At 37.3% G+C, this 13,803-nt stretch overlaps 1 protein-coding gene across 1 annotated transcript in view; it reads left to right on the top strand.

Moving 5' to 3' along the window:
* ND-B8 (NADH dehydrogenase (ubiquinone) B8 subunit) overlaps positions 1-13,482 on the top strand; it is a 75,022-nt gene extending 61,540 nt beyond the window's left edge. The window contains exon 3 of the mRNA XM_090386085.1: positions 13,232-13,482. Coding sequence (XP_090242211.1) covers positions 13,232-13,320 — 89 coding nt within the window. The 3' untranslated portion in view covers positions 13,321-13,482. The remainder of the gene's footprint in view (positions 1-13,231) is intronic.
* The last annotated feature ends 321 nt before the right edge of the window (positions 13,483-13,803 follow it).

Here is a 13,803-nt window from a genome sequence, read left to right as displayed (position 1 = left end):
GACTTATCTATACAAAGGGTACTAGGAAAGTTTTGCAATATGACGCAACAATGAATCACAGGAAGCTGCTTGTTGCTGCATGTTGAGACATATTTTTCAAATCGAGTGGAATTGTGGAACGTGTCGTTTTGGACACGCAGAAGACAGTCACAGCTAAGTGGTATACTGAACAATGCCTGCCTAAAGTCATTGGATCTATGAAGAACCTGCGGCCAAAGTCAAGAATGGACACCTGGTACCTCCATCACGATAATGCTATAGCTCACCGCACCAAAGCCTGCACCGAATATTTGACCACGACAGGACTGAAACTTCTCGAGCACCCTCCCTACATTCCAGACCTTGCTCCCTGCGACTTTGCACTGTTCCCGCATGTGAAAATGAAGCTAAAAGGGAGGTGGTTTTCCAGTGATGAGGACCTTCTACGGGCTTGGGACAACGAGTGTGCTTTACTCCCTAGTGAAACTTGGCAGAACTGGTTTAAAGATTGGTTTCAGAGGATGGAGAGGTGTATTGAATGTAGAGGAAATTACTTTGAAAAAATTAAATAAACAAAGCTGTATTGCAAAACTTTCCTAGTACCCTTTGTATTCAGTTGGAGTAGCATGCTGTCTTTACTGTCGTTAACAACCCTGCCAACCTCTGTATCATCTGCAAACTTGGACATTAAACCTGATATACCTTCATCAATATCATTGATAAACATACAAAACAACAATGGGCCTAGCACCGAACCCTGAGCAAACTCCACTAATAACATTGGACCACGAAGAGTAGTGTCCATTGATTACCACTCTATGTCGACTCCCATTCAACCATCCCTTTATCCATTTTAGCAACTTACCCTTAATAATGTACCTCTCCAATTTGTACAGCAGTCTTCCATGGGCAACAGTATCAAAAGCTTTCCTGAAATCCTAGTATATGATATAAAAATTATTTTTGGCATTCAGTTCCTTTGTGACCACAGCATAGTATCCAATCAAATTGGTCAGAGAAGACCTCCCTTTAACAGATCCATGCTGTATCTTAACTATTACTGCAGTCTTGTCTAGATGATCCTGCAAAGCTTCTTTAACCATTGATTCCATTATTTTCCCCAGAACACAAGTTAAACTAACAGGTCTATAGTCACCAATTCACAAAGGGGGTTCAAAAGGTGAACCCCCTTTGTGAATTGGTGACACATTTGCACACCTCCAGTCCACGGGGACCTTCCCTGAGTCCAAGGAAACTTATAATTATGGATAAGGGTTTGCTTACTTCCTTTGCTGCCTCCTTTAATATAACTGGATAGATCCCATCCACCGCAGCTGCCTTTTTTATGTTTAACTTCAACAATTTCTCCTACACTTTGCCCTCAGTTATTACAAAATCACTTAGCTCCCTGTTAGAGTTTGATAAACTTCTGGCACTCCCCTCACTGAATAACTCCTAGTGTGTGAATGTAGATGCAAAATACTCATTCATTTTATCAACTACCTGAGCATGATCATCAATAGTCAAACCCATCTATGTTAAGCGGTCCAATCTGATTCATCCCTTTCTTTCTAGAATTTACATAAGTAAAGAACTCTCTGCTATTTTTCTTTGCATCCTTTGCCAAAGATTTGGCATAATCTGCCTTCGCCTGCCTAACCTCTTTTGTGACTTGATTTAAGACTAGCTTATATCTGCCATAGGCTTCTGTGTCACGTGATACATTATATGCATCCCATACATTTTTCTTCTCTTCCACAAGCCTCATTAATTCATCTGACATCCATTTAGGCCTAAACCTTGACCAGTATTTCTTAGTTGGAATGAAAAGCCTGGTAGCCTCCAAAATTAAGTCCCTGAAGGCTTCTCATTTAGAATTCAACGTTGGTAACATCATCAGTTGATCCCACTGTACAGAATTTAAGAACTGTCTGAGACCCCTGTATTCACCTTTATGAAAGCAAAAGCCCTTCCTTTTAGCCTTGATGGTAGTTAGATCTTTAAGTAATTCCCACATCAGGACATTATGATCACTGTCACCCAGTGGTTCTTTTATCTGCAAATTCTTAAACAAATTTAAGAATTTATATTTGCTTTTAAGCAAATATACACATTTCCTAATCATTGAGAATATCATCCAATATAGTAGAATTGACCAAATCTTAGCCATGGGACATTTATTTACAAGGAAAAGATATGGTTGCTAATTCTTTGTGCTATGTCTCAGATTTGAATGATCTTTTTGAAGTTGACACAGTACAATTATTAAAAAATATAGTCTGGCTAGTCAGCAGAAAATAATTCAGAATTGTATTAATATTTTTGATGCCACCCTCTATTTTCAACCTTTTCTGAAACAGAGCCATAAAAAATCCATGTTCTATATTAAAATAATATATTTTAAATTAAATTTTGAAGTTAAACTCCCTTTAGACATTCAGCAAGTTAATGCAAATTTAAAAACTGCATTTTTAAACAGATACTCCAATTAGATGTCAGCCTCAATAACAGGTTTGATGTCAGCGGTTAGATGTCAGCAGTTTGATTCTAGACAATGCATCAATGTCACTAGGCGCCTCCATAGCCAGGTGGGAAGGAGCAGCAGTGCGTAGCACACGCTGCTCCTTCCCACCTTTGAAGTTAAACTCCCTTTAGACATTCAGCAAGTTAATGCAAATTTAAAAACTGCATTTTTAAACAGATACTCCAATTAGATGTCAGCCTCAATAACAGGTTTGATGTCAGCGGTTAGATGTCAGCAGTTTGATTCTAGACAATGCATCAATGTCACTAGGCGCCTCCGTAGCCAGGTGGGAAGGAGCAGCAGTGCGTAGCACACGCTTCTTGATTAGACCAGGGTTCAAGCCCGTCACCACCAAATACGGAGGATGTGGAAAGGTCAGGGAATGACCACCGCATATCCCGGAGCAATATGGCCTTAGTTGCTAATGCTCCTAAAAACTAAATAACAATAACAATCAATGTCACTAAGCCAGACAGCGTTACTGATTGTAAAAAAGAATGCGACTGTAAAGCAAGCTTGCTATCAATAACAGTATATGACATATGCTAATCAACATATGCATATAATTAGATTTAACTTAATCATGAATTTTCCTAACTGTGCAATAATTAGCAGATATTTTTGGAATTTTCAGTGAATACAAAGAAAACATTTCAAAAAACAAATATTAGGAGTTTTTGCTAAGCGATTGGAGTAGGTGAAGCATGAATTGCTTAAATATTATCAGGGTCAAATCAACCATACATGACTGACTCAGGGTTAATTGCCATAGCTGATTCAATTCGTGAAAAACTGGAGAAGATAAACGATGAAAGCTATAACAGAATCATAATCATCTCAAAAGCTTTCAACAACTGCAGAACAAAATACTTCCAAAATGAAGTTTTATCTTTTTTTTTTTTTTTTTTTTTGCCCCTTTTAAAATTTCTAATATGGCTGTTAAAGGGTGTAGTACTGATAATACAGATATCTAAGACCCGAGTTGATTACACTTCACTGAATTCTTAGGTTACAACAAAAGTTATTGGAAGAGAATTTGAATAAATTTAATGTTTTAAATTTAAACAATTCCAAACAGTATGGTTTATTTCCCTAGTTCTTCCTCAGTGATAATAATGTTAATGAACTACACTTCAAATAATAACCCACCAAATTTCAGTGCAGTCTTTTTTTAATTACAGGTCCTGAAGTCAACAAAGTTTTGTGAATTTGAAAAGGTGGATAAAATCAATTTCTCAATTTCTGTGCAGCTATCCAATATTTGGGAAAAGGGGACTAATGCCAAAGATAATTCATGGGAATATGGTTACAACATTGGAGGGGATGCTATTTCTGTTCCATGGTTAAGAAGTGAACGGAAAAATTTAAATGAGGCATGAAGAACCCGGAGAATGATCCCTGTGGAAGACCTGCAACACCCATCCTTCCAGAAGTTGTTGGCAGTGTGTGCATGATCTGGTGATGAGCAGTCAACAAGTGACAGTTTGGTACATTGCCAACATTTTGGGCAGCAGCATCTCATCTGAATTTGTGTACCATGTAGTAATAACAGAGGCTCTCCCTATGAAAAAGATGTCAGTACAATGGGCCCCAAAGTTATTAACAGCATATCAGAAGCACACAAGAGTTAAGTCAAAGGAACATTTTCATCATTTTCAAGCAGATCCAGCAAATTTCCTTGCAATGTTTGTGACCATGGATGTGACATGAATCCATTACTTAAAAGTAATATTACTTTCCTTCTGCTGGCAAGATGATAGCATCGGTTTTTTGGATGCTGATGGAGTGTTGCTAGTGAATTACCTTCAGAAAGGCCAGAGTGCTACAGGGCATTTGCATGAAAACATCAAAGACACCAAAGAAAACTTAGCAAAGGATTCTTATTCCACCAGGACAATGTGCCTGCTCACAAGTCTCTTATTGCCATGGCTGCACTGCATGAATGTGGCTTAGAAATCTTGGACCAGCCTCCATATTCATCAGATCTAGCACTATTGAACTTTATCATCATCAGCCATTATCAAACCAATACAAGATGAAGGCCCCTCCAGCAACTTTCCAGTTCCTTCTGTTTTGCGCAATGGCCATTCATTTACTATCCATGAACTCGTGAATTTCATCTGTCCAACTCAGTCGTTGTCTTCCAGGTTTTCTTCTAGCTCCTCTTGGGTACCATTCTGTTATTTTCTTAGTCCATCTGTCATCGTGTCTTCGAGCTATGTGTCCTGCCCAAGACCTTTTTAGTTTTGATAAGAATATTCTTACTTGAGTTTGCTGCCTAATCCATGTGTTTCTCTTCTTATCTAACAGTCTGATTCCCAATATAATTCGTTCCATATTTCGCTGTGTTGATCTCAGCTTCTCTTCCGTTCTTTTGGTGAGTCCCAAGTTTCACTTCCATAAGTCATGGTGGGACGTATACATTGGTTCATTATTTTACGTTTCAGACAAATTGGGATATTGCTCCTCAGTATGTGACTATATTTCCTGAATGCTATCCATCCAAAATTTATTCTTCTCTTGACTTCCAGCTATTTATCATTATTACAGCTAATGACTTGTCCCAGATAAGTATATGACTCCACCTTTTCAATTACTACTCCTTCAATCATTATATCCCTTTCTATGGCATACTTGTTCATCATTACTTTTGTTTTAGCCATATTCATCTTTAGTCCAAAATCCTTACTAACTCTGCATAAGTGATTAAGATTTTTCTCTATTTCTTTGGGATTGTGGCTTATGATCATATAATGTCATCTGCAAATCGTAAACGATTTAGGTACTCTCCATTCACATTGACTCCTTTCTGCGACCAGTCTAATCATCTGAAAGCTTCCTCAAGGGCAGCAGTAAACAATTTTGGAGATATTGTGTCTCTTTGTCGAACTCCTTTCTCAATTTTAAATTTGCTACTATCTTTGTCTAGTCTCAGGTAGTATTCTCATATATTTTCTTCAAAATCATAATATATAGGGTATCTATGCCTTGTCTTTCCAGTGCCCAAAACATTGCCTTATGCTGTATGGAGTCAAATGCCATTTCATAATCCACAAATGCCAGTCATAATGGTGTTTTATATTCACTTACTTTCTCCATTATCTGTGACATTACGTGAAGGTGATCCATAGTTGAGAATCCTGTCCTAAATCCAGCTTGCTCTTTCGGTTGATTCTCATCAAGTATTCTTTCTAATATGTTAGTAATGACCCTTGTGAACAACTTGTAGATGTGGGATAACAAGCTAATTGGTCTATAATTTCCAATTTCTGATTTATCTCCTTTCCTATGCAGCAAAACTATGATTGCATTATTCCACTCCTCAGGCGTCACACCTTTTCTAATGCATTTTGTGAAGAGTCTTGCCAGTTTTTGTGTCATGTCTCTTCCTCCCAATTTTAACAACTCTACAGTAACTTCATCTTCCCCTGGGGCTTTCCGATTCTTCATTTTCTTCAACGCATGTTCTACCTCATCAGGAAGGATATCGGGTATGTCGTATGTGTTACTAATTTGCGATCCATCTTCCCCACTGCTGGCATCATTCCCTCGCTCCTTGTATAATTCTCTATAGTAGTCTTCTACTATTTGAATTATGCCGTATCATTTGTCTTTCTGTATTACTGCTCATGGCTACTGATTTAAGTCCTTTGTTTTTCCCTTAATGCTTGTTCTACTTTTCTTGTGTTAAATCTTTTTATGTCCTCTCTGAGTCTCTTTCTAATGGCTTTGCATAACTCAGTATACTCAATTTTCTCCTTGTCAGTGTTTATCTTGCTCTTCATTTGTCGTCTTCGGTTTATCATGACCAGTGTTTCTTGACTAATTTTTTTTCTTTGAATTTTTTTTTTACCTATAGGTTTCTTGGGCTTGATCACTTTCAGAAAAAGTTGTAATATTCCTCGTCAATATCTTGGTCTTCAGCCGTCTGCAGAAGCTCAAACTTGTTCTTAAATTCCAGTACATACTGCTTTTTCTCCTCTTCTGTTATCTCAAAGACCTTCGTATTATTTACTTGAGTCAGTTTTTTTCCTTTCTTTTCTTACATCGAGATCGAGTGTGCATCTTACCATTCTGTGATCACTTACAACATTCATCTTGTTCACGATGGTAACATCATTTATGATATATCTTCTGTTAGTGAGGGTTAAGTCGATTTCATTAGTTGTTAATCCATTTGGGCTCTTCCATGTCCACTTTCTGTTCACCCTTTTCTTGAAAAAAGTGTTCATTACTGACAGTCCTCGAGATTCTGCAAATTCCACCAAGTCTTTCACCTCTTCCGTTTCTTTTACCAATTCCAAAATTTCCTATAGTTCCCCTTTCTGTGCTGTTTTGTCTCTTTCTAATCTTAGCATTGAAGTCCCCCATAATGATAGTGTAGTGAGTTTTCTGCTCATCTAGAAGACTCTCAACTTCAGTGTACATTTCTTCAACATCTTCATCATCACGGCTCGATGTTGGTGCATAAATCATTATAACCTTTAGCTTGTACCCCTTAGAAATCCTTAGTAGTAGCCTTGACATCCTTGGTGATGTACTTTTGAATTCCAAAATGTTTTTTATATATTTATGGACCAGAAAGCCAACTCCACCTTCGCTCCTTTCACTGTTTCATTGGTGTACAGTAGATTTCCACTTTTGATAAACTTAAGTGACTCATTTCTTCTTCTTGTTTCAGCCAAACCGATGATATTCTAATTCCTTTTCCAACCCTCTAACATCCTGTCTTCACCGATCAAACTTTAATCTCTTTCTTTCTCTCTTTCTTTCTTTAACCTCTAATTCAAAAAAAAATACCTAGGTGGCATCCATTTTTCCACCAACAGTGATGTCATTGCTGCATTGGATGTATTCCTGGGGTGGCTCAAAAGGAATCTTTCTTTGCATCTTGAATCAATCTTTTGAATTTATTCCAAAGGGGACTCTGTTTAAAAGTAACATGTTACCAGACCTGTGAAATAAACCCTTCATACTCAAGCCACGAACGTTTCAAACAACCCCCCCCCCCTCGTACACTGCAAATTGATTGATTATGATTTTATTGGTGCATTAGTGTCTAAAGCTGTTATGCGAGGTGCCTCCGTAGCCAGGTGGGCAGGAGCAGCAGTGCATAGCACATGCTTCTTGATTAGACCGGGATTCGAGCCCATGACCACCAAATACGGAGGATGCGGAAAGGTCAGGGAATGACTACCGCATATCCCCAGAGAAATATGGCCTTAGTGCTAATGCTCCTAAAAGCCAAATAACAAACAAACAGCTATTATGTGCCAGAAGATAATTATACCAGTTTAAAAAACATTGCAAATAAAAAAAAAAACATACTCTGTAGCACAGGTTCTGGTTACATGCTGCTGTAGCCTGGCATTGAACTTGAAAGCCAGTTATTAAAGAATTTGTTCTCAAATTTCTCCAATAAATTTCTTATCTTTTTTTTTATTTCAGAGAAGGAAACTATGATGGTTTAACACATTATGTGGCCTCTATTGGAGTACTCGGGCAGATTCATTAGAGAGGGCAAGGAGGATGAATAGAGAAGAATTATGGAATACCTTTAAAGTAGGAGGTCTAGAATCCACAAATGCATAATACCATTAAGAAAATACTACATAAGGAGGATATCAAGATGGATGGATAATAATCTGGCCAGTTTCATGGAGCAAAAGAAGATGACTTGAATACTAAAGCCTACAACAGTTATTAGTTGATCTGTAATAGTGCCAAAGAAAAGGTCAGTCCAGAAAGATTGATTATGAGATATAACTGGCTAAGAGAGAAAAGAATGAGAAAGAGGAGCTTTTCACATATGCAGATATAAAGAATAAACGAAAAAATCAAACAAGAAACCCTTGTGTAATGGATATGGAAATGACGTAGATAATACAGCTGATGTTGTTGACGAAATGAACAGGTACTTCACATTGATCTGTACACGACCCTTCACAGTGACGAGAAACTCTGCAGATCAAGCTGGGCAGTATGATGTGATTGATATTTCATTTGCAGAAGATTATTTATTAGAAAAACTGTTGAACCTAAAAGCAAGTAAGGTCCCTGGAGGTGATGACACAAGCTGTATATTCCCTGATGTGAATAATTTATTTCTTCTATCACAAAAGTTTTATCAAATTTCCCTCAACATTTGGAACATTATATAACCTCCTTGCCTAATGATGCTCTGAAGCCGGTTCATTTCATGATATGATCTGTGCTCAAAATCTAATTGTTATCAAAATCCTTAAGATGTGGTGCTTCTTTTTGTGATTCTTGCTATGCGCATAGCTCATAATAAATCTAAAATGAAGAGAATGTGGAACCGAACTGTAAGAAAAGATGAAAAAGATCATTTCAATCAATCATGTTTTCCAGAAAGTGGTCAGCTGCCCAGACGTCGACATTGTGTAGGTGGTCTGGGATTTTGGGAACTATAGAAAAGAGGAATTGGAAATTACAAGGATCAGACTGGAAAGAAAACAGCTCCAGGAGATATTTTTTTATACCAGTAATTGCACCAAATATCTTAGAGAGATACCACAAGAGGCTGAAAGTTCCCAAAATTTTTGTTAGTATTTTTTTTTAACTCCAGAAAACTACTAACAGGATGATACTGAAAAAGATACAAAAGATGCAAACCCATTTTGAAAAAATAGTGATAAGGTACTCAGTCATGTACATTTGATGTTGGAATTTGCACAATTAAAGTCCTTAAGCAGGCTTTGGTCATTCATTTTGCAGGTCTGTTATAGTGGGTTATCCTGTGTTGCACTACAAAATAAACAGAATTTCTCATATGAATATAGTCATTCATTTATAATGGGATGCTACCACTCAGATAGCAGTTTCAGGTGGTTATTATATCATCTTGGACTCAGGGGAAGTCCCCGTGGACTGGAGATGTGCAAATGTATCACCAATTCACAAAGGGGGATCTAAGGGTGACACGAGTAATTACAGACCAGTTAGTTTAACTTCTGTTTCTGGGAAAATAATGGAGTCACTTGTTAAAGATGCATTGCAAGATCATCTAGACAAGATTGCAGTAATAATTCAGACACAGCATGGGTTTGTTAAGGGAAAGTCTTGTCTGACAAATTTGATTGGATACTATGATGTGGTCACAAAGGAACGAGATGCAAAAGTAATTTTGTTATCATATACTTGGATTTCAGGAAAGATTTTGACACTGTTGCGCGTGGAAGACTACTGTACAAACTGGAGTGGTGTGATATTAAGGGTAAGTTTCTACAATGGATAAAAGGGTGGTTGAATGGGAGAAGACAGAGAGTGGTAACCAATGGATGCTGCTATTCATGGACTAATGTTATTAGTGGAGTCCCACAGGGTTCGGTGTTGGATCCACTGTTGTTTTGTTTATTTATCAATGATATTGATGAAGGTATATTAGGTTTAATGTCAAAGTTTGCAGATGTTACAAAGGTTGGCAGGGTTGTTAATGACAGTAATGGCAGTGTGCTGCTGCAACAGGATCTAGAAAATTTTGGCAGATGGGCTTAGAAGTGGCAACTGAAGTGTAAAACTGACAAATCGATAGTACTGCATGTGGGTAGAAGTAACCTCAGAGAAACATACCAGCTGTGTAGTACTACACTTAGGGTGGTAGAAAATGAAAAATATCTAGGAGTAATTGTGCAGTCAGATATGAAGTTTTCTGAGCAATGATGCAGACAGGCTTCCAGAGCAGGTCATGGGATATTGTCAACGATATACAGGAATTTTGCTTGTAGGGAAAAGGAGGTGATTGTCCCTTTGTATAAGGCAATGGTCAGTCCACGCCTTGAATACTGCATACAGGTCTGGAGGCCTCATTTTAGGAAGGATGTAGAGTTGCTTGAGCATGTACAGAGAAGGGTAACAAGATTGGTGAGGGGAATGAAGGGGTGGTCTTACCAAGAAAGGCTCAAGTTCTGCAATTTATAGTGGCTGGAGACTAGGCACTTGCAAGGTGATCTGATTGAAATGTATAAGGCCTTGAATGGGGTGAGCTTGCTGAATTCTGATGGGATTCTTCTGCTTGCTCAGATTGCCAACCTGAGGGGCATAAAAAATGAAATTGAGGAAAGACAGTTGTTGAATAGATGTGCAGAAATTTTCCTTTAGCCAGTGGGTGGTTAATTGCTGGAACAAACTTCCATCTGTTGTTGTGGAAGTTGATAGCTTAAATAAATTCAAAGAGAAACTGAAGAAACTTTTAGAGGGAATGGATGTGGGATTTTTTTTTTTTTGGCTGATGCTACATTCACTTGTTTTCTTGCATCACATGCCTCGATTACTATTACTATCTGTGAAATGCAAGATGGATATTCTTTGATTTTTATCCATTAAAAAAAGTTTCGTTCCTTTAAAAAAATAAGTCAAAATGAGAATACATGTAAGACAAATATATATTCTTTAAACCTTTCAACAGTAATACTCATATATATATGTACATTACAAGGTCATCCAAATAATGTGTCAGTTTATGTACGAATTGCCTAGAAATCTTCAATAAGGTGATGTCATATCCTTATCTCTTTTCTTTTACAAGTAATTGTAGGCAGTTTATAATAGATGGTGGTAAGAAAATTGCTTTTAAATTAGAAGAAAAACAAAAGCTTAGCTAAAATTGAATATATTCTCTGGACCTGTTGGTGAAACTGAATCATGTATAGAAGATATTAATGCATCAAAAAACAGAAAGTAACAATGTGTCGATGTGTTTTTACATTTTGGTATGAAATTTTTTTTTTTTATATTCTGACTTGATTTTTGACAATTATTTCACCCTAACGTTGAAAATCAAGTCAAAATTAGAACACATTAATATTTAAAAGCACTGAGTGTACTCAGTGATCACTAAATTGTCACCACTAAATCTGTAATGGACTATGCTACATAGCTCACCATATAAAAAGCTGAACAGCTTCATAAGCTAGAGCAGGGATAATTTGCATCTGTCGTGCAAGTCAAAGTGTAGCAAGTAACAGTTATGGGACGTAATAAAGATATCATGAAGTTTCAAAAGGGCATGATTATGGGAACTCGTGGGTTTCCATGTCAGAAAGAGCATGTCTTGTTAGATGCTCACGCCCCACTGTGGTTAAGGTGTACAATGAATGATGCTGAATGGGTCAAACCACCACCACCTGCCAACAGAACCATAAAGGATTACACAGGTAATCATGTTGAGCAAAGGGTGCTGCACATTTTATGGGCTCAACAGCGGGTCACTGTGTGACAGTTGATATCTCAATACAATATGGAGAATGCAGGAAGAATATCCCAAATAATGATACACTGCACACTCAGACGTATGGGAGATTCCACAACAGATGAGAAGTGATCTATGGCAAATGCTATGGTTTCAACAACATGCTGATTGGATACTAGAGAACTGCAGACAAGTGTGCTGGTCACACTTGTTTGCAGTCACATAAGTCCAAATACTTGGGGCAACACGCTGACAGACACCTTTGTGTTTGGCAACATGAGTCCACAGACCATTCTTGGATGGTGCCCACTATCCAGGCAGGTGATGGTGGTTGTTTAATATGAAACATGTTTTGCTGGCAAAAACTGAAACCCCTGGTGTGTTTAGACCAACTTTTCGCTGGTAAGGTCTACTGGCAGCTCTCAGGAGACCATTGGACCCGTACTGTGCATGAGTGGATCAAGGAACACAACGAAAATATCATTCATCTTGATTAGCCTACAAATTCGCATGACATCAATTCATTTGTAGAAGCGAATAGTTTGAATAAATTCGTGGAAGATTTGGACTGGGCGGATAGGTGAAATGAATTTCTTTTTTTTGGTGGATGTATGCATGCTTGCTTTTTTTGCATCATTTTCTAACACTAATACTAATTCTAATGCAATTGAGCACTTGTTGGGTTTTGAATGGGAAGTGAAGCATGTGGACAAGCAATTGTCATTTATTCTGACATTGCCGAAAGCCTTGCAAATCCCTATGGATGTCTTCAGACATTTAATGGAGTCAATGTCTAGGTGAATACTAGCTGTTATCCATGCAAATGGTGGCCCTACATGGTATTAGGTAGGTGGTCATAACTCAGTGATCGCCGAGTATATATATACAAAGAGTTAATTTTTACAAAATTTTACAAAGACACTCACTCCAGTGAGCTGGCTGCTATAGAAATTCACTGTCTGTAGCCCATGTGTGTTTGAAAAATTCACCACGAGCTCACACAAGTTATGGACACTCACTTGTGAAAGAGTTAAAACTCTGAAAATATTTTAAATATTTTTACAGATCCCTATATATTTTTAGCCCTCTTTTTTTTTGTGGATTTACAGATGGTAGGCAATAGGAGTAACCTCACACACACAGTTTAGGGTACCTATGGTTAATAAAATTTGTTGTTAGCATGTTTTGGTAGAAGGAGAAGCAATTATTTGGATGGCTGAACCTCAAATCTATCCTTTTGAAACCCCCATTGTTGGTTCATTTTAACTTTTTTTTTATGACATTGAACGTAGTCAATGCTTTTTTAAGGGGCTAGGTTAATCAGCACCCAGATACTATATGTCATCCAGGCATGGGTTTCAGATATAAGTAACCATTCTTCAAAATGGCTAATTGTATTAAAAACCTATGTTTAATTTTCCATTTGAATTTTTTTTTTTAAACTCTGTATGACCATTTCTGTTTGTTAAGTTTTTCTTGATATCTTTAATTAAATGGTATATTTTTATATTTTCAAGAATATGGGAAGGAGGAGCATCTGTCTTTAGAAGGCTTGTCTGCTGATCAAGTTTTACAAACCATTGAGAAGCTAGCAGCTAAACATTAGAGAAATGTCCATTATTCTGTCAATAAATAGCAGTCCTTCCCATAACGTTGTAGTTGTTTATAGTGTAAAGCAGATGCCACTTATCTTGTTATTACTATATTATTTGTTTCCTTATTGAATTATGTAATTATTTGAACATCGATTAAATACTATTGAAGCCAAGATTGTTGAATTTATATATTTTTTTACTATTTACAAAAAAAAAAAAAAAATCTATCAGTTAATCCAAAATACCTGTCTGGAAAGATTTATGACCCCTTGATTTGCAGAGTAGCGTCCTTAGCTGCTATGATACTCTGGCTGGCATTATGAATAGCTGGAAAACAGTTTTATAAATGAAAATAATTTACATTAGAAATGTATTTAGTTGACTAATAAAAAACACAAAGGCATGTACAGAAATTATTAAGCAGTTTAACCCTTAAGTACTGACACATCGTCGTTGCCGACCGGGCTAGCCGAGTGGGTAAAGTACCTGCCCGG

Source organism: Mastigoproctus giganteus, chromosome 1, assembly GCF_048544385.1.
Source record: "Mastigoproctus giganteus isolate SK-2022 chromosome 1, ASM4854438v1, whole genome shotgun sequence".
Lineage (NCBI taxonomy): Eukaryota > Metazoa > Arthropoda > Arachnida > Uropygi > Thelyphonidae > Mastigoproctus > Mastigoproctus giganteus.
Note: the sequence above shows the minus strand (reverse complement) of the source record. Positions and strands in the feature narration are given on the sequence as shown.